At 47.1% G+C, this 21114-nt stretch overlaps 1 protein-coding gene across 4 annotated transcripts in view; it reads right to left on the reverse strand.

Annotated features, from left to right (window-relative positions):
* The window catches only part of AGL (amylo-alpha-1,6-glucosidase and 4-alpha-glucanotransferase), a 354506-nt gene that overhangs the window by 148324 nt on the left and 185068 nt on the right, over positions 1 to 21114 (reverse strand). For all 4 annotated transcript variants that reach the window (XM_086954603.1, XM_086954587.1, XM_086954609.1 and 1 more), the window contains exon 23: positions 20270 to 20403. In XM_086954603.1, coding sequence (XP_086810729.1) covers positions 20270 to 20403 — 134 coding nt within the window. The remainder of the gene's footprint in view (positions 1 to 20269; positions 20404 to 21114) is intronic.

Below are 21114 nucleotides of genomic sequence, written 5' to 3' on the forward strand. Positions count from 1 at the left end.
GTTCACTGCAGAAGCCCCGGCTACATGTGCATTTAAAGGGCTTTTAAAAACTGTGCAACACTGATCCACATAGGAGCCTAAATACTCCTGGACATGTTTCTCACACATTTATCCCGAGAGTAACCATTTCTTACTTATGAAAATTGATAAATCACAGCAAAGACTCAACTATAAATCAAGTACACACACACACCTAAAGCTCTGTGAATCAGAAAGCAGACCATTTGTGAGGATAATTACAGCTGAATTAACTTATGAAAACATGAAATTATGAACCAATGAAATTCATATATATAGTGCTATACGATTGTCACTTTTTAGAACAAGATATTCCCAATTGATGGCCATCGTATAGTAAATGAAAAAGGTAATCATCAGCAGGTGATCCATATTTTTTAATTGTCTAAAATCATCATTACAATTCTGTGGGAACTTTGACCCTTGTGCACTTGGGTAAGGATGCACACATGCCTTTAAATCGAAATGGTTAATATAGGCAGTGGGGAAAAGAAGGCTGCAATTTACTTTTATTGAAATGGTGTTTCTGGTGCATTTGTTGGGGAACTTTTGAAAATGATTGCGTGGTACTGCCTTGCCTTAAAATAGGAAAAGTCACTCTAATTAGCAGGGATTGACAAACTACATTCCTTCCAGGAGCCACCCAGCCCTGTTGAAGTCTTGAATAGATTGATTTCACACGACGCACCCTTGCATAGGTAAACATTTCCAGTCACAGGGACGGGCGTGTCTCTGCTCCCAACAAGCCGCAGGCTCGCATAATATTGGGAAACAGCTCAGTCCGCCAGCGGCTGTCTCATTAGAACAATGAGTGGGTTTACCAGTAGTAAACCAGGATGTCAGAGCAGCCAGAACAACTAGTCAGCTAATTAGAATGTTCTTATTGTAATTGCCACCTCACGTTTTTAGGTCGAGCGACCTATCTCAATGCGCATGCGCAGTGAGCGGGAGCAAAGATATATAGGGACTTAAATAAGCTTTACCTAGACTGGGCGATTTGGTGCTGTGCCCGTGGCTTTTAGGTCAATGCGCAAGCGCATTGACCTAAAATGCGCGTGCACATCATCAAATCGCCGTCTGTTCCCTCAGCCGCACTCCTCCCACACCTTTGAAGTGAAGCTTAGCTTCACTTCAAAGGCCCCTGCTGCTTAACACCCTCTCCCCACTTCGCCCCCTCCCCTGCCTGCCGTGTCGCATTTCTCCTCCCCCCCTTCTCTGCCTTCAATCCGTCTTGTTTTTTTTAACCCTTTCCATGTTTTGGTTTTCCGGACTAAAGTGGAATGTTAGAGAAGGTTGACATTTGGTGCTGTGCTACCGCATTTTAAGCTGTTATCAACTTATGTTGATACTCGGATCTGTATGTTATTGCACTTTAAAACCCATAGCTCTGTCATCTTGAATAGTGGCATGAAAGTGACACGGTGAAGCAGTCTGTTATAGTTGATGCTTGTACTTGTGGTTTGCGCAGACCTGTTCTGGTTTCACGCCTTTTCTTTACATTTTTGGTGCCGAGATTTCTTTTTAGTGAAAAGGCGACAATATTTTTTTTACAAATTGGTTAAAAGACAACCCGTCATGCTGCACTGTAAATGTCACATAGATGGAGCAATTACTTGGACGTAACTGTATATAGACCTGTGCAGACGGGTAATAACATCGGTGGCACACGAAATTGGTACAATAAATTGAGTTGTCCAAACCTCCCCTTCTATTCCAGAAGGCACCCTTCACATCAAGTACCTTTTTAATGCAGCGCTCTCTGCGTGCTTGTAATCATATTGTTTGCCATATAGTTAGAGGTGCGTGCATCGTTAAGTCTTACATCCCCAGTCTCCTGGTGCTAAAGTTCTTGATATGTAACACATACACACCTTACGTTTTCAGAACCCATGGCTGGTGTTTCCTGTGTCAAACAATCATTTGGTGATTTAACTGTGAGTCAGTCGGGAGCACCGACTTGTGAATTTCTCCCATCTCTACCTGATCTGTTTGATGAAGGAGTTTAGTGGAACATTTCGCCATATACTGCCTTTTCTCAAAGTGAACTGGCCTTCGAATGCTTTGCTAATGTGTGCTTTAAATGTGAACGCCTCGGGGTTCACTGCAGCCAGTCGAATCTCGGCCATTTCTAAATAAATTGAGACTGGAAACCGTTTGTTAGCTCAACACACACACGCCCACGGACACGCACACAATGGTGCAAACGCGCGCGCACAGACACATACAACGAAACACACTTGCACGCATATAGACACACACACTACACACAATAGCACGCACATTCACATTAACGCAGGCACGTGCAAGCACGCATACACACCAACATACATGTCGTTTTGCAAAGAGACTCCCACAGATGATGATAAACACACACAGGCACGCATTCACACGGAAACAGTCGCAAACACACAAACACTTCTACAACAGATGTCCCTTCAACCATTTTCTAACAAAGACTGAGAGAGACACACAGACCTTCCCAGAATAAATGCACGTGAAAACGGACAGACATGCACCAGGACACACCACACAGACGCACACTGTAGGGGTGTAACAATGTCCTACCACTCACGCCTCCAGGGTCACCAGGTCACGTGCATGTTACCCACCTGTGTGCCACTGCTGTTATTTCAATAATGCCCAGCTCTGCTGATACAAGGCTTCTAGACAATATACACAACCACCCCATCCACCACCACCACCGCATTCACCACCACCACCGCATCCACCACCACATCCACCACCACCACCACATTCACCATCACCTCCACATCCACCATGGCATCCACCACCACCACATCCACCACCACCGCATCCACCACCACCACCACACCCACCACCACTACATCCACCACCACATCCACTACAACCACCACCCCATCCACCACTACCACCACCACCGCATCCACCACATCCACCGCATCCACCACCGCATCCACCACCGCATCCACCACCACATCCACCACCACATCCACCATCACATACACCACCACCACATCCACCACCACATCCACATCCACCATGGCATCCACCGCCACATACACCACCACATCCACCACCATCACATCCACCACAGCCACATCCACCACCACCACCACCACCACATCCACCACCACTTCCACCGCATCCACCACCACCACATCCACCACCACTTCCACCACCACCGCATCCACCACCACCACATCCACCACCACCACTACATCCACCATCCCATCCACCACCACCACCAACGCACCCACCATCACCACATCCACCGCATCCACCACCACCGCATCCACCACCACATCCACCACCACCCCCACATCCACCATCACCTCCACATCCACCGCCACATCCACCACCACCACCACATCCAACACCACCGCGTCCACCACCCCCACCACATCCACCACCACCACCACCACCACTACATCCACCACCACCACCACCACCACATCCACCATCACCTCCACATCCACCATGACATCCACCGCCACATCCACCACCACATCCACCACCGCATCCACCACCGCATCCACCACCACATCCACCGCAGCCACCACCTCCACCACCAGCACATCCACCATCACCTCCACATCCACCATGACATCCACATCCACCACCACCACATCCACCACCACCACATCCACCATCACCACACCCACCACCACTACATCCACCACCACATCCACTACAACCACCACCCCATCCACCACTACCACCACCACCGCATCCACCACCACCTCCGCATCCACCACATCCACCGCATCCACCACCACCACATGCACCGCACCCACCACCACATCCACCACCACATCCACCATCACATCCACCACCACCACCACATCCACCACCACATCCACCATCACCTCCACATCCACCATGACATCCACCGCCACATCCACCACCACATCCACCACCACCACATCCACCACTGCCACATCCACCACCACCACCGCCGCATCCACCACCACCACATCCACCACCACCACATCCACCACCACCACTTCCACCACCACCGCATCCACATCCACCACTTCCACCGCATCCACCACTTCCACCGCATCCACCACCACCACATCCACCACTTCCACCGCATCCACCACCACCACATTCACCACCACCACCACCACATCCACCACCACGACCACCACCACCACATCCACCACCACCACCACCACATCCACCACCACCACCACCACCTCATCCACCACCGCATCCACCACCACCACATCCACCATACCCACCACCATCACTTCCACATCCACCACCACCACATCACCACCACATCCACCACCTCCACCACCACCACATCCACCACCATCACCACCACATCCACCATCACCACCACCACACCCACCACCACCATATCCCCCAGATCCACCACCACCACCACATCTATATGTGTGTGGCTCTGTGTGTGTGTAGGTGCAAATGCAATTTTCTTGGATTTTCGTCACAATAAAATACACTGAACATAATCTTCACAAAAGTTATTTACAAACGTTTAAGCTATTGCCATTATAAATTACAATAACTTTTATTTAAGTATTAATTATTTACAAAATTAAAAGCCATTGTTATTTGTAATATCAATACATCTAAGTCATGTAAATACAACACACATTGCATTACAAATGCTATAGGTGTCAAATTTGCAAAAGTTAAAACTATTGACATTGTAACTGACAAAGCTATTAATTTTGCTACTTTCAAAACCAACACATAAATAAAAAAAGTGTCATTTACAATACCAATAGCTCAAACTTTCCTAATGCGAGACCTATTGCATTTCCAATGCTTGTTTTATACAGATATGGTGCCTGTAAGGTGATTTCGCAAAGTAAATATTCTTTTCTGCAGTCTGGCTCGGTTTTCGTTTGATGGATTTAAAATGACAAATAAGTAGTACGAGGAAGAGAGAGCACCAGCCCTTGGTTCCCCGCAGTCTGGGTGGGCGGCGGGGTCTTACGGTCTACCGGTCGAGTTGTACAAGGGGCTGTCAAGCAAAATCGCAGGCCCAATGCTGGAGATGTTTCGGGCACAAGTTGAGGCCACGATAGTGGTAAAACATAATACTGGCAAGCCCCCTGAGGACTCTAGCTCCTACAGACATATCTCCCTCCTGAATGTGGAGGCGAAGGTGCTCGCGAAAGCCATGGTGGCTAGTCCACCCTGACATCATTCATGTGGACGAGTCAGGCTTCATGCCACATAGGAGCACCAGATTCAATTTACATAGAATGCACGGCGTTTTACATATTACAAGTGAACACCCAGGAGACCACACTGATGGCACTAGATGCCTCCATGGCACTAGATAGTATTGAATGGCCATACCTCTTTGCTGTCTTAGCCAAACTGGGATTTTGTCTGAAATTCTGCGCTTTGGTCAAATTGCTCTACCAGGCTCCACTGGCCACGGTGCAGGTCAACGGAGCGCTGTCTCAGGGGTCATTCCACTGGGCTTGACCACCAGACAGGGATGTCCATTGTCGCCCCTGCTCTTTGCCTTGGCCCTAAAGCAACTGGCAGTTTGGATACATGGCGGCCTGTTGATATGGAGCATTCTATTGTTGAGTAGATGGGAGGAACACATTTCCCTATATGCAGACAATATAGTCTATTGCTTTTCCAGACCATACGCTTCCATTGCACGTATATTCTAACTATTCGGGAGGTATGCAGGCTATAAAACAAACTGGAACAAATCATTAGTGTTTCCCTTATTGTTCCACCCACCCCTCCCCCCGAGATTCCCACTGAAGTGCGTGGCACTGATAGTGATCGATTGCTTCAAATACCTTGGAATCTTTGTGACCCACACTTATTTATGCAGCAAAACATCATCCCACAGTTGCATCGCCTTGACGCAGTTACTGACCACTGGCACACCCTTCCCCTATCATCAAAGGGAAGGGCGGGATTATACAAAATGAAGGCCCTTCCATGACTATTACATGCATTACAAAACATGCCTTACCTGGTCCCATCAACCTTTTTTAAACAAATAGCACAAGAACTCTGTGATCATTGCTCTGGCAGGAGGGGAATCGCCACGTATAGCTCTGCACAAGTTGCAGAGAGGGATCTATGATGACGGGCTGGCCATTCCGGACATAAAAAACTACTAATGAGCTTCACAACTCCTGATGGTTTACGATTAGGTATATGCAGACAGGGGTGAACCGGCTTACAGGGTTTACAGGGCGGCCATGCCAGCCGATAATCATAAAATCCTCTTAAATGCTTCAAAGGGGAAAATAGTGTTACCAACACACACACAGACAGTGGTAAGGAGCAGAACTGAGCCAATCAATATCTGGGATGGCATTCTACATTGACGGCTATGACCCTGCTTTGGCAAAGCAATCAGATGAGGGAAGTGTCCGGACTGCAAGGCTTTACAGTGGGCAAAGATAGGAATCGAGCTTCTGGGTGGTGTATGGAGAAACAGCTTTCTGCTCCCCTGTGAAATTCTTATTCAAGAGTGTGCCCTTTCCCCCATGCAGAGACTCCGCTACCTCCAACTCGGGCACGCCTTCAGGAAACATATCCGAGAAGGCACATACCTCCCCGACTTTTCCACCCTAGAAGACTGATTGTTTACTGACCCCATCCTAGAAAAGGGACTATCGGTGATTTACTGAAAACTGATGAACAACTCCCCTGACTCTATGGGAAAACTCAGACGTACTTGGACGGATGAGGTAGGTGACATAGATGACAAAGAATGGGTAGAGGCCCTGCAAAGCCCCAGAGACATGGTAATATGAGTCAGATTTTGCCTAATACAGCTGAAAGTCCTACATTTCTCATACAATTTACGAATCCTGCTGCCCAGACTTGGGGGGGGGAGCCGCCCCAAGGTGAAAGAGGATGTAAGCAGGAGGGTTCCTTTTATCATATCCTCTGGGACTGCCCAGTGATCCGCGGGTATTGGCGGGAGGTGACAGATATAATGGCCAGGGCTCTGGACGTGAGGGAACCCATGAGTGCAAAGTGGTTGATTTTGCTGATCCAGGGAGAGGAAGAGTGACCACGACATACTAAGTACTGGCTGGCACTACTGACAGGGGTGGCAAAAATAAATATATAAAGGAAATGGGGGCCTTACATCCCCCGTCAGTCGCAGAGAGGGAGGCTGATAAGGACTTGTGCCAGAGGAAGTGATTTATAAAGCAGAATGGTGCCCCAGAAAATGGAAGAAAATATGGTCCGAATGGAGGTATTACAGAGGAACAACAACTGGGGTCATGACGTAGCCAATGATAGCAAACGAGACAATACATAGCATAATAGATGTACATGGACATTCCTGTACTTGCACGAACTGGGGGTTATAATGGAGGACTACTACTCTTTGAATCGCAATGGGAAGATAATACACTACAATGTAAGACAGTTTTTGTACTGAACTTTCAGTTTGTGTACTGTACAATAAGCCTGTTTAATAAAAAGATTTATAAAAAATAAAAAATATGCATGTAGACGTGCTGTTAGGTCAGAGAGCTAAGGAAATGTTAAAGCTGGTTTCTTGACCTTTTCAGCTGGTTATTACAGAAATTAGCTGATTTCACTTATCATGTTTACGTGCATTCGACCACTCTTAAAGGCTGCTTCACGAAGCAGTACCCTTTGCGGATCCATAATGTAACTCTGGGGAGGGGCACTGGCTATTGTTATAATAGGGTTAGGACATGAACGATCCCCTCTTTCATGAATTACAGGGCATTGACCTTCCGATTTTTGATGGCATCACTGCAGCTCTTAAACTATCTTCCAACGTGCCCCTTCTAATCCTAGGCTGACTTGTAAGTAAAGAGAAAGGCATGGCAGCTATAGTAAAAGATAAAGTGTGGCGTGCTGCGGGTGGTGGAGGGGAAGGGCACCGCACAGTGAGAATAGGTAGCGAGAGCAGGGGAAGCAAACACATGAGAAAAAAAACAGCAACATGTAGAGAAAGCAGGGGCACCAAAGACACAAGCTGGGTTTGTAGTGTTGGGAAGGGCAGCAGAAGATGAGTTCTGCCAAACCACAGATACGCGATGAAAGTATAGGGAAACTGTACTTGACAGATGCTCGTCAGCTTTCAAAGTTATTGCAGTATGGGCTGCGGCAACCAGTTAGGAGCCAGGAAACAAGAGCAAACGGAGGCGTTAACCAATGCTAAGCAGTAGGTCGGATTACACTCTGTATATTGATTACAGCAGGCCTTCCAAACAGTGCTTGCACGCTGCCTAAGTACAACCTAAAAAGTGAATAAACATCCTCCCATCCAAAAAAAAACCAGTATATGCACACCAACTAAATCCTCTATTCACAGGAACACCACCCACAAGATGAGGACAATGATTCCGCAGCCACCACTGTGCGCACACAGAAGCATATGTCACAGCTTCACCACCGAGTCAATTTTATATGTGTGATCACAAAAGATGCACCTGCAAACCGGAACCACTAGTCGCAGGGCAATGATGTTGCACAGCGCTATGTGACAGTCTCGTGAACCCTTGAACTGTCACCACAAGCTCTGTAAGAACATGTGCCCCGCCATATTTTCAACTTGTGTGTGCCAACGGAAGAAAGTAGAAAAACGTACAGGTGAAACAGTGAAAACACTCAGTGAACTGATAGTTGAGCCATTATTGGGAAGAGTGTGTAACCTAACAAGGGGTCACAGAGCTTGCACTGAATGGGGCCACAAAATGGCACAGGGGAAGTGCACATAATGCAACTCAGATCACCATAAATGTTTCAACTTCCTGTGGATGGACTCTTTCAAGCGAAGTTCAGATATTTAGAACTAACTACCATATGGACAGGAGCACATAGTGGACCTTGAAGTGAGTTTTTTGTTCTCCTATTTTCTTTTTAGGTCTCGGGACGAAGCTGCGAAGCAGCTTCCGGTCAGAGAATTAATGTCCTCTAGTGGGGCTTCAGAACCCGCCTCCCTGCTCTGTCTCTCCCCATTGGCTGGCTTCCTAAAAGGAGGCCAGCCATTGGAGGAGAGATCAGTCACTCCAATGTAGCCCCGTCCTTTTCGGATTTGGGGGCGTGATTTTTTGCGTTCTTTAGACAGTGACGTTGTCTGTCACTCAGAACCACAAAACCACGCCCCCAATTCCGAAAAATTCAGAAGCTTGAGGCAGCCATTTTGTTTCACCGCAGTGAAGGTGAGCATCGAGCCTCTGCCTCTGCCCCCATTTACGCCTGTTTGTGCCGTTTTTCATGCCACCGGATTACAGGCCGGTCCCTACTTGCCTGGACGGCGGCTGACGATGCGCGGTGATGGAGGTGACTGCCCTGACAGACGCAGCAGCAGGCAGAGACGGAGCTCGACGGCAATGGCACCTACAGCAGCAGTATCTCCTCCAGTGCCCCCGGACGCTGTTTTTCCGTGTGGTGAGTGATTCCCTCGCCCCCCCTCCTTCTCCCTTTTCCTGGGTCCTTCCATGTTTTCTCGATGTCGGAGCTGCCTTTCTGTGCGGGGGATGGGTTGCGGGCTTTGGGCGGGGAGACCGGGTCCTGTGGGGTCGCTTACACGGTGCTGGGATGTGGGGGGTGGGCCTGGGTGTGGGCTTTTTGAGGACGGGGGTCCGTCCATTATGCGCTGGTCTGTCTTTTGCAGCGCAGGCTTAGTAGAGGAGCTGGTTTCCTCGAGGGACGCTTCGCGGCCAGATAGAGGAAGAATGAGGAAGGAATGCAGTGATCTATCTACACGCAAATTGGTGCAGCATCCACTACATCAAGGAGCTGATGAAGCAGCTGAGCGCCGAGAACAGGGCTTAGGGCTTCGGGGCGCACGGCAGGGGGTGCGTGTCTGCCTCAGCCACATGGACTTCCGCCTCCTTAAAGAAAGACAGTGTATAACAGGAGGTGGGGGGCTGCACTGTGCCCCGGTATGAAAGCGCACGTCTGCCTCTGACCCTGGACAATCTGACTTTTGCCCCTGCTAAATAGAGGCTTAAAAGTGGAAAAACAGAGGGGTGGGTTTACACAAGGACCAGGGAAAGAACCACCTGTCCCGCCACCCATGACGAGCCCGGGACTGCTGCTTAGACAAACCCATAAAGAGATAGTGGAAAGATGATGGGAGATGACCAGGGCCTCGAGATCGCGAGCACATGACACGCCTGACTGCCCCTGGACGGATCCTCGGACCACCGGACTCAGCCAGGACAAGCTTGGAAACGAGACCCATACCAGAGGGTCTGGACTTACACCACTGCAGGCCTTCCAAACAGTGCTTGCACGCTGCCTAAGTACAACCTAAAAAGTGAATAAACATCCTCCCATCCAAAAAAAAACCAGTATATGCACACCAACTAAATCCTCTATTCACAGGAACACCACCCACAAGATGAGGACAATGATTCCGCAGCCACCACTGTGCGCACACAGAAGCATATGTCACAGCTTCACCACCGAGTCAATTTTATATGTGTGATCACAAAAGATGCACCTGCAAACCGGAACCACTAGTCGCAGGGCAATGATGTTGCACAGCGCTATGTGACAGTCTCGTGAACCCTTGAACTGTCACCACAAGCTCTGTAAGAACATGTGCCCCGCCATATTTTCAACTTGTGTGTGCCAACGGAAGAAAGTAGAAAAACGTACAGGTGAAACAGTGAAAACACTCAGTGAACTGATAGTTGAGCCATTATTGGGAAGAGTGTGTAACCTAACAAGGGGTCACAGAGCTTGCACTGAATGGGGCCACAAAATGGCACAGGGGAAGTGCACATAATGCAACTCAGATCACCATAAATGTTTCAACTACCTGTGGATGCACTCTCCACAGTGAGGCTCATATACCTAGTAGCAAGCCCCAAGAGCCCACAACACTTTCTTGCTGTCTACAGACATCTTCCTGTCAGTACTGACTAGCATCAGCCCAGGGATAGAAGCTAAAGTATTGACTAATGGACTAGGAAATATGTCTCCTTGTGCCTCACTCAGTTCTCATAATTGCAAAATTGGGAAAAAAACAAATATTAGTATATAAATATATTTATTGATGGAAGAAATCGTGCAAGTGTAAACTAAAAGAAATACTCCAAACAAGTGTGAAGCGCGTTCCAAAAATTAAACATTTAACATTTGCACATGGGAAGAATGAGAATGTGTGGACTGTCGTGTAACCCACCCTAAAATGTCACCACCACAAAACACAGTGTACTGAGGTGTATGCAGCTTGCATGTGCATGTTGCTGTCAGAAACATGCTGTACGTGGTGTGGAAAGCAGCAGAAAGGTAACATGAAATAATGTAACCAATCATCGGTTATCTCGCTTTAGGCTACACAGAAAACATAGATCTTGTCTGGCATGGAACATAACCCATCCTTCAACAGGCGGACACCTAACACACAAACACACAACTTAAGTGCTGAGGATTACGATGCCTCACAAACAGATTGGTTGGTCTCGACTGAATTCCCCGCGTTATTAATTTGACAGAAATTATTCTGTGAACTTTGAACGGGTAGCAAGGCTTCACAGTCTTGCAGGATATAACCACCTCTGGTAGCTGTTCTGGAACCTAGGACAGTGAGAGGAGAGGGCTGGTTCTTTCATTTAAGTGTGGGTCATCGCAACACGAGGACTAACATGCATAGCTTTACATGGCTAGATAGCACAGTGTATTCAGTGCATGCACTGGTTGGGTTTGTACAACCTGCAGGTCGCAGGTTCAAATAACTGTGCCCAAGGTTGAATGGCGGGTACCAAGCAAGTGGGATAACAGCTGTTACACACTTCCTACAGTGCCTTGATACGAGGGCAGTATTAAGCGTTACGCCAATACAGCTTTTATAATTCATTCAAATGGCATCAACAATAGGGCTGTTCACTAATACTGTGGCAACACTATACTGGGCTTGTCCACTAACAATGTGGTAACAATGTACTGAGCATGTCCATTAATACTGTACTGGACCAAACCATTAACACTGTGGTAACACTGCACTGGGCCAGTCCATTAACAATGTGATAACACTGGACTGAGCCTAGCCCATGAGACTGTGGTATAACTGTACCCGGCCTGTTCATTAACACTGTAGTGACACTGTGCTGGGCCTATCCACGAACAATGTGGTAACACTATACTGGGCCTGTACATTAATACTATAGGAACACTGTACTGGACCTATCTATTAACACTGTGATAACACTGTAGTGAGTCTAGCCCCTGAGACTTTGCTACAACTTTACTGAGCCTAGCCCGAGACTTTGGCAACACTGTACTGGGTCTAAATACTAACACTGTACTGGACCTATCCATTAACACTGTGGCAACACTACACTGGGTCTAGCCCCTGACACTCTGACACTGTGGTATAACTGTTTTCGGTCTCTTCATTAGCACTGTGGTAAAACTGTACTGAGCCTAGACACAATCACTGTGGTAACACAGCACTGGGCCTAGACACAATCACTGTGGTAAAACTGTACTGGGCCTAGACACAATCACTGTGGTAACACAGCACTGGGCCTAGACACAATCACTGTGGTAACACAGCACTGGGCCTAGACACAATCACTGTGGTAAAACAGCACTGGGTCTAGACACAATCACTATGGTAAAACTGTACTGGGCCTAGACACAATCACTGTGGTAACACAGCACTGGGCCTAGACACAATCACTGTGGTAACACAGCACTGGGCCTAGACACAATCACTGTGGTAACACAGCACTGGGCCTAGACACAATCACTGTGGTAACACAGCACTGGGCCTAGACACAATCACTGTGGTAAAACTGTACTGGGCCTAGACACAATCACTGTGGTAACACAGCACTGGGCCTAGACACAATCACTGTGGTAACACAGCACTGGGGCGCTCGCCAGGCAGTAGCTCAATAAATTGTTGTAGTTGGTAGCAGTGTGGCTTGTGCAAGTTGGCAAACGAGCCCCATATGTAGGTCACTATTTCCAGACTGTTCGCATTGGCTTTCACCATGTGAACATATCCAAATCCCCCTCTAAACATGTACATTCATCTTTCTGTCACATATAAAGAACTGCTTTGCAGGTACATTTATTAAACGACTACATTTCGAAGTGCAGGCACTGTGGTTTAGAACTTGATACGCTGGTATGTGCAAATTACTGCTTCAAATTCACAACTAGCAAACTCACTTTTTATTTAACTTCTCTATCTAAGGGACTGTTAGCACTTCAGACTCCTGACACCCTAATCACACCTTCTAGTCTACGACACCATGTCCGTGTGTTCCACTGTTTGGAGGGGGATAGTCTGGCTACAGGCCACGGCGCTGTGGCCCTCATTGCAAGTTGGCAGACTCCAGTTACTGCACGGCTGACATCATGTCCCCGTTCATTCATACAGCTGTACAGTTAGTCCATGGCACTCTTTCAAGCGAAGTTCAGATATTTAGAACTAACTACCATATGGACAGGAGCACATAGTGGACCTTGAAGTGAGTTTTTTGTTCTCCTATTTTCTTTTTAGGTCTCGGGACGAAGCTGCGAAGCAGCTTCCGGTCAGAGAATTAATGTCCTCTAGTGGGGCTTCAGAACCCGCCTCCCTGCTCTGTCTCTCCCCATTGGCTGGCTTCCTAAAAGGAGGCCAGCCATTGGAGGAGAGATCAGTCACTCCAATGTAGCCCCGTCCTTTTCGGATTTGGGGGCGTGATTTTTTGCGTTCTTTAGACAGTGACGTTGTCTGTCACTCAGAACCACAAAACCACGCCCCCAATTCCGAAAAATTCAGAAGCTTGAGGCAGCCATTTTGTTTCACCGCAGTGAAGGTGAGCATCGAGCCTCTGCCTCTGCCCCCATTTACGCCTGTTTGTGCCGTTTTTCATGCCACCGGATTACAGGCCGGTCCCTACTTGCCTGGACGGCGGCTGACGATGCGCGGTGATGGAGGTGACTGCCCTGACAGACGCAGCAGCAGGCAGAGACGGAGCTCGACGGCAATGGCACCTACAGCAGCAGTATCTCCTCCAGAGCCCCCGGACGCTGTTTTTCCGTGTGGTGAGTGATTCCCTCGCCCCCCCTCCTTCTCCCTTTTCCTGGGTCCTTCCATGTTTTCTCGATGTCGGAGCTGCCTTTCTGTGCGGGGGATGGGTTGCGGGCTTTGGGCGGGGAGACCGGGTCCTGTGGGGTCGCTTACACGGTGCTGGGATGTGGGGGGTGGGCCTGGGTGTGGGCTTTTTGAGGACGGGGGTCCGTCCATTATGCGCTGGTCTGTCTTTTGCAGCGCAGGCTTAGTAGAGGAGCTGGTTTCCTCGAGGGACGCTTCGCGGCCAGATAGAGGAAGAATGAGGAAGGAATGCAGTGATCTATCTACACGCAAATTGGTGCAGCATCCACTACATCAAGGAGCTGATGAAGCAGCTGAGCGCCGAGAACAGGGCTTAGGGCTTCGGGGCGCACGGCAGGGGGTGCGTGTCTGCCTCAGCCACATGGACTTCCGCCTCCTTAAAGAAAGACAGTGTATAACAGGAGGTGGGGGGCTGCACTGTGCCCCGGTATGAAAGCGCACGTCTGCCTCTGACCCTGGACAATCTGACTTTTGCCCCTGCTAAATAGAGGCTTAAAAGTGGAAAAACAGAGGGGTGGGTTTACACAAGGACCAGGGAAAGAACCACCTGTCCCGCCACCCATGACGAGCCCGGGACTGCTGCTTAGACAAACCCATAAAGAGATAGTGGAAAGATGATGGGAGATGACCAGGGCCTCGAGATCGCGAGCACATGACACGCCTGACTGCCCCTGGACGGATCCTCGGACCACCGGACTCAGCCAGGACAAGCTTGGAAACGAGACCCATACCAGAGGGTCTGGACTTACACCACTGCCGGCCTCCTCACAGAGGGAGACACTGGCAAATTCTGGTGCCCCATAGCCTGAGGGCTGGGACTAGAGCATTACAAGGTGCAGGGAAGTTCAAGAGAGCAATGCTCACCCTCCACCCCACCTGGATAGAATGTGTGTGCGCCCTGCAGAGTCCCAGCGCAGCAACCAAACCATGGACAATGTATGGCTCGTGGCCTTTTTGCCAAGCACTCCGGAGAGACGCTGCCACCCCGTGCCAGGAGCTATAACACTTAACATAGGGCCCACAAAAGCGTGTGGACTTGCTCACAATTTACTTTACAAGCAGGTCCGATGCCTTTGTTTTCTTTATTAGAACATTCTTCCCTCATGGGGTGAATGTTCTAATAGCTTTGTAGGCCGCCAGAGCTGGGCACCGGCCATTAAAGGCCCGCTCAGTTGTTAAAGGCTCGTGCCTTTAAAGCTGCGTTGGGAGTGCGCTCTAGAAGCCCATATTATACAGTCTCTGACTGTACATTTAGTTTAGAAAATGTATAAACAATCAACTTGTATTACACTGTCCCTGAGCAAATCCGTTGGTCTTGGATCATTGATATCCGTTTTACTCCAGCGTGACCAGCAGGGAATGATTATTGAACAACCACTTTATGAAGGCAACTCATGCATTTGTTAGATCCTTTACGCCATAAGCGGCGTGCAGGCCACTGGAAGGTCTGCCCCTTTGACTTTGCAGAACGTAACGAGATTGTAAAATGATTTATTAATAATTTGTATATAAATGCACATATTGACTTTTTAACGAACAAATTCCTTTTGCGTTTTCCTATGCCTTAGATGGCTTTAGAGTTGTGACCACAATGTAAATAAAATATTTTGACTTTAAAATATGTTAGTGTTAGTTTCTTACCGATGGGGTAGAAGGACGGGTGAGAGGGTGGGCGTAAGGGGGGCGAGCGGTGGGAGGAAGGGGGTGGTTTGAAGAGTAGGGTATTACCTATCCGAGTGCCATTTCTCTTTTTCATGCAAGCGCAGACACTTTATGATGTGCATTTCCGTCCTTGATGCTATTCGTTGGAGACTGGTGGGATAGCTCAGCGGGTTAATGTACAATAGGTACGGACGAGCCTTCTCATACGTTTATTTCTCCGAGGTTGGCAACATGTGTAATATTAATTAATCATGCGGCCTGTGGCAGGATCACTGCGTGCACACGGACTTTGCTGAGCAGCAAACAAACATAACACCTGTTTCGGAGAGACTTGTTTGTCAACAGTTTATCATTGTCCTAAAGCAGGCCTTGTGGTACCGGTCGCAGATGTTGCTTTGATCTATAGGTTTTTAGCTGCACAGTGCGTGTTTACATTCAATGCAGCGATTATGATTTCTCAGTAATGTTTCAGACATTCTCCTGACACCAACCTCTGGCTCAAGGCCAGATGTGCGCCACTGCCGTGGTTTGTGCTGTATAACACCCAATCGCTAGGCGTTCCCTTTTGCATATGTATCTACATCATTTCTACTAAGCCACTCGTGTGGCTCCATCGGTCAGTTCTGGCTTAGCAGGAAGATTGCATTCTGGGACTTGCAGTTCACATTTTAGGCATGTGAATCCTGGCCTTCAAAGTGCTGATGGTTAAAATGCCAGGACAGGCTAAAGTGTGTCGCATGGGCGACACTGGACCGCTATACTATAATCACTCAGATTTTGTCACTGCCCCATTAATTTGTACCTCATAATCACTCCAACACGTGCTGATGTTTTAAGCTCAAAAGGGTGGACTCTCTAGTTAACTGACTTTAACCGTGTTTGCGACAATATGTGGCCACAGGTAATAAAGCTGACTTTCAAAATGCTGACTACTTAACCTCTTGGCTGCTAGGCGTTTTCCCGCTGTGTGCTGGAAAATGCCATTTTAGTGGCACCATGACGAGCTCAGCTCGTCATCAGCACACGACACCCGTGGGTGATGACGAGCTGAGCTCGTCATCAGCATCGAAAGGGTTAAAATATCAGCCCAATTTGTCAAGGAAATAATGTTTTGCCCTTCATTATTACCTCTGATTTTTTTTTTAAAGAATGCAATTTTTTGGGTTATATGCTTGTTTAAATCTAATTGTACTGTAATAACCACTTAGTGCCCCGTAACATAATGCCCCGGGGTCCCCCTCCACGCTTTCCGGAGCAACTGCTCTCCCCCCACACCTCAGCTCTGCCCTCAGACGGCCTCTTCACCCCCCCACAGCCGGCGGCTCTTTCCTGACCCCCCCCCCCCCCAACGTGGCCTCCCACTACACGGCCTCAGGCTTTGCCTCCGACCCTGGCACGCAGCGTTCGCACAGCAAGCTGTACCCCTGGAGGCGGAATACCTATCTGACACACAGCCACCACTCACCAATCTCACACAGCCGCCACTCACCACACTGTCACACAGCCGCCACTCACCACACTGTCACACAGCCGCCACTCACCACACTGTCACACAGCCGCCTACAGGCTGCAGAGTAGAAACATTCTGCAAAATAATGTCAAATAGACCAAATCAGTGACAGGTAATTTGCCTGCAAAATGCAATTTCTCAGACACATTCCTAAAGAAGTAGTTGGTTTATGAGACAAAACATAATGTAATACCGTTTAAAGGGGACAAGCACATTAATAGAAATATAATTTGCTAAAAATAACAAAGAAACCCAATAGATAATCCCAGTGACGCAATCTGGTTGAAAAATGTAAGTGGAAAAAGGAGGTAACAAGACAGAGAGGGAGGTGGGATAATAATGGGTTCTAGGAGCACTGACAGTATGTAGGGGCCACCCACAGATAAAGGGGGAACAAATGTGAATGAGTAAAGGGAAAATACTTTCAGTTAAACAGTTTAGGCGAAATGGCTCCTCAGAACGGGTAACCAATAATGTTTTTTTTTTTTTTAAATCAAGTTACTCGCTTTGTCACTCTTGATTAATGAACAAATGCAAGTGGCTAATAGTTGCACTCGCCCATAATGAAAAAAAGCATTGCAGTTATTCTATCAGACCCCCTTAAAGGATTCCACCGGGATTAAAAACAAGGAACTGATTTCATGATCAATCAATTCCATAGGTACTGCATTTCACTCAAGTGAAAAAGGCTCACCAACGTGTTTTGGGAAACCGCTGCTGACCAAAATACATTCACCTAACAAATAATGACTATTGGCAATGTAAATGACAATGCCATTTATTTATGATTTTAAAAAAGTCATGAACAATGCTGATAGCTCTACCTTTAATAATGCCGAGACCATTGCATTGTAAATGCTTGTTTTAACTTCCATTTGTGAACTTCACTTGAAGATGTATGCCATTCAACTTTGAGGCCATGGTTTCAGGCATCCTAAACCATAACCGTGTTTCTACTTGCTTTACTCTTTTATGAATGGCTCTAGGTTGACCTGGATATTATTGTATTGTTATGCTTAGTATGTACTTTGTTGCATTATGATCTTATGTCATCGTGCATTTCATTGTCATGCAATGTTTTGTCACTATGCACCATATTTGAATTTTACCTGCGACTGCCTGTAATGTATCCCCACATGTGCAGCCCGTGGCTTTTAGGTACTATGATATTGCTTGACTTTCAATTGCTGCTAAGCTGTGCATTATGCTCTTATTCTGTACTTGTATGGCCTTTTGGTCGAAATAAAGCTTTACTACTGCTACCTATTTTGTTTTTTATTCTAGTATTGCCTTGCAGCCTCTTTGGAACAACAAACCTATCTGTAGTTGTGGAATCAATAGGGTGTATTGTAACATTTGACACATGTGCTAGCATGAATTCATGCACCACAAGTTAAGGTTATTGTGTGTAAGATGAAGACTGAACAACATCTGTAGTAGGTGAAAAGGAAATGTTGAGCATCTTTTGAGGAAACAGTTATAGAAACCAATGACCGGGTGCACATCTAAGTTGAACAATTATAATTATCATTATATGTGATTTGTAAACCGCATGGCTACCCAATAAAAGTTTCTCAGTGCTACCCTCCTCATTGAGTCAGAATCAACCGAATATTACCGCTAGCGCAAATAGTTAACTGTTGTTAAAGAGATGGAAATATCCAGGTTTTAAATTGTTTACGAAAGGCTGTGAACGATTTACAGGCTCTGAGCAACTGTGGCAAGGCGCTGCAGGATAACTGCACAAATTCCTCCAAGTAAGTTCATGTTTTGTACTCATAAAAAGCCAATTTACATTTGGAAATGAAGTAGACCGTGTACTAGTAGTGTGAGAAAGTTTGCTCCTAGGGGGGGAGTTGTGGGCATTGCAAGACTGGAAAGCCTGCCTAAATCGAGTAATTCCAACAAACTTGCAAGTTTGAGTTTATTCACAAATATATTTCACACAAATTACTGTCTTGGAAATGGCCGTAGAATTATCCTTTGAGGGGCAAGAGTTTCCTGCTTGGGACTTGGGAACAAACACTGTTTAATTAGGTTTGTTACAGCACCGGTGCTAATGTTATCACCTGCTTTGGTGAAGTATAATAATCTCTAAATTAATTTGAGCAGTTCTGGAAATCTACCCAGATTAAGTCAAAGTAGTTCTTGTCCATGATGAATAGCTCATGGCTGCCAAGAGAAGCCAGGCTTTCCAAGAGGCCTAGGCCTAGGCACCCAATTCCTGCTTGTGAACCACTGGATAGGTCAAATTAGAGGGGTCACGTCAAGTTTGAAGTCTGTGGCAGACCTCGTTCCTATTTGGCGCGTCATGTACCAGAATCAACCCCCCATACCACCACCACCAGTAGGAGGCTTCCACATGGACATGAGGTAAAAGGAGTCTGGAGTTTATGCGGCAATGTACAAACACCTTAGCAGCCACTGCAGACCATCCAACCACCAGACATCAGCAGCCCGTACTCTATTCTTGATACCACCAACATCCAGCTTGCTGGGAACTTCGTGCAGACTGGTGTAGCAGTCACCCTGGCTGCACCCTTCAGCCTGACTAAGTGTGAGGGGGTACGAAGAGGATGGGAGTCGCCAAGGAGTCTCTGGACTGCGCAGACAGGAGAGAGCGCACTACCTCAAGAACACAAGGCTCCATCAAGGCACTATTTTGAAGTTCACGACAGGTGTGGGGGTGCTAAACGATCCGCTATTATCCAAGGATCTTTGTTTCCACCAATAGCACTACCAATGTGATTTGTTACCCAATCAGTTCCCAGCTCAGAGATCGTTCTGATGTAGTTCAAAACAGGGATAGTTCTGACAGACTGAAAGTAGATATTGTTGCACTAGAGGGCTCTGTGTACCCCCAGACTCACGGCAGAACCCAAGATGTGACCTACCAAAATGAGGGCATGTGCACAGATCATTCAACCAATTAGATTTAATTACTTATTTCATTCTGCACAAAAAAGCTATAGGTCTACTGTTTCACTCATGCAGATGAAATCTTACACTGGTGTACATACCTAGACATCTGACTCCATGAGATATCGAGAAGTGTAGTGTACGCGCCAACTAGAATGGCGTCAAAATAACAGGGTATCAGGTAACGTGGAATCTCCTTTAAGTAAGAGAATATCGCCTTGAACCATTCACCGAGCTAAGGGGACAAAACAAAGATTCATGTTCAAACAACCAAAGCATTCCTTTGTTACACGTGAATTCGGGATTATTAAATACACAAAACTGTTAAATACCAGGCATGCTTTTTAGCATTGGAAACTCTAGTATTACTTTTTGAGAACACAGAAAGACTTCATCTGACACATTTGAAAACAAGACTTAGCACAGGTAAAAAATACAATCTTGAACAACTTATCTACACACACTTACATGAATTTGAAAATATGAATGCTTCAAATTTTCACCAGCGACAAAGGATACAAAGGCACAGTTACAGACAGAATGCGCCAGTGTGCTGTGTCAAGTAACAGTGGCTGAACAGAAGAGATCACAGGGCAAATGGGTGCAGCTTGCAACTGTATATTTATTAATGGTTGTACAACTCTAAAAACCATCTACGTATCCATGAGCATCCTTTTGTAAACAAACCTACAAAAATTAAGATAAACAGTTTGGGGCTTGTCCACGAACTATACATTGTAGTGGACTTAGAAACACTATAATAGTGCAACATGCAGAGAAATCTGCCTATCTTTTCTATGTGGAGATCTTCAGAGGTCTCTGCACACATAGGTATAGGTGAAAGTCGTAAATGTGGGAAGAACCTGGGGGAGTAGCTGGAACAAGAGGAATACTTACTCCTAAATGGGAGGGCATTAGAGAGGAGCGAGTAAGGATGGGACTAGAG

Source organism: Lissotriton vulgaris, chromosome 1_1 (assembly GCF_964263255.1).
Source record: "Lissotriton vulgaris chromosome 1_1, aLisVul1.2, whole genome shotgun sequence".
In the NCBI taxonomy this organism is placed as follows: Eukaryota; Metazoa; Chordata; class Amphibia; order Caudata; family Salamandridae; genus Lissotriton; species Lissotriton vulgaris.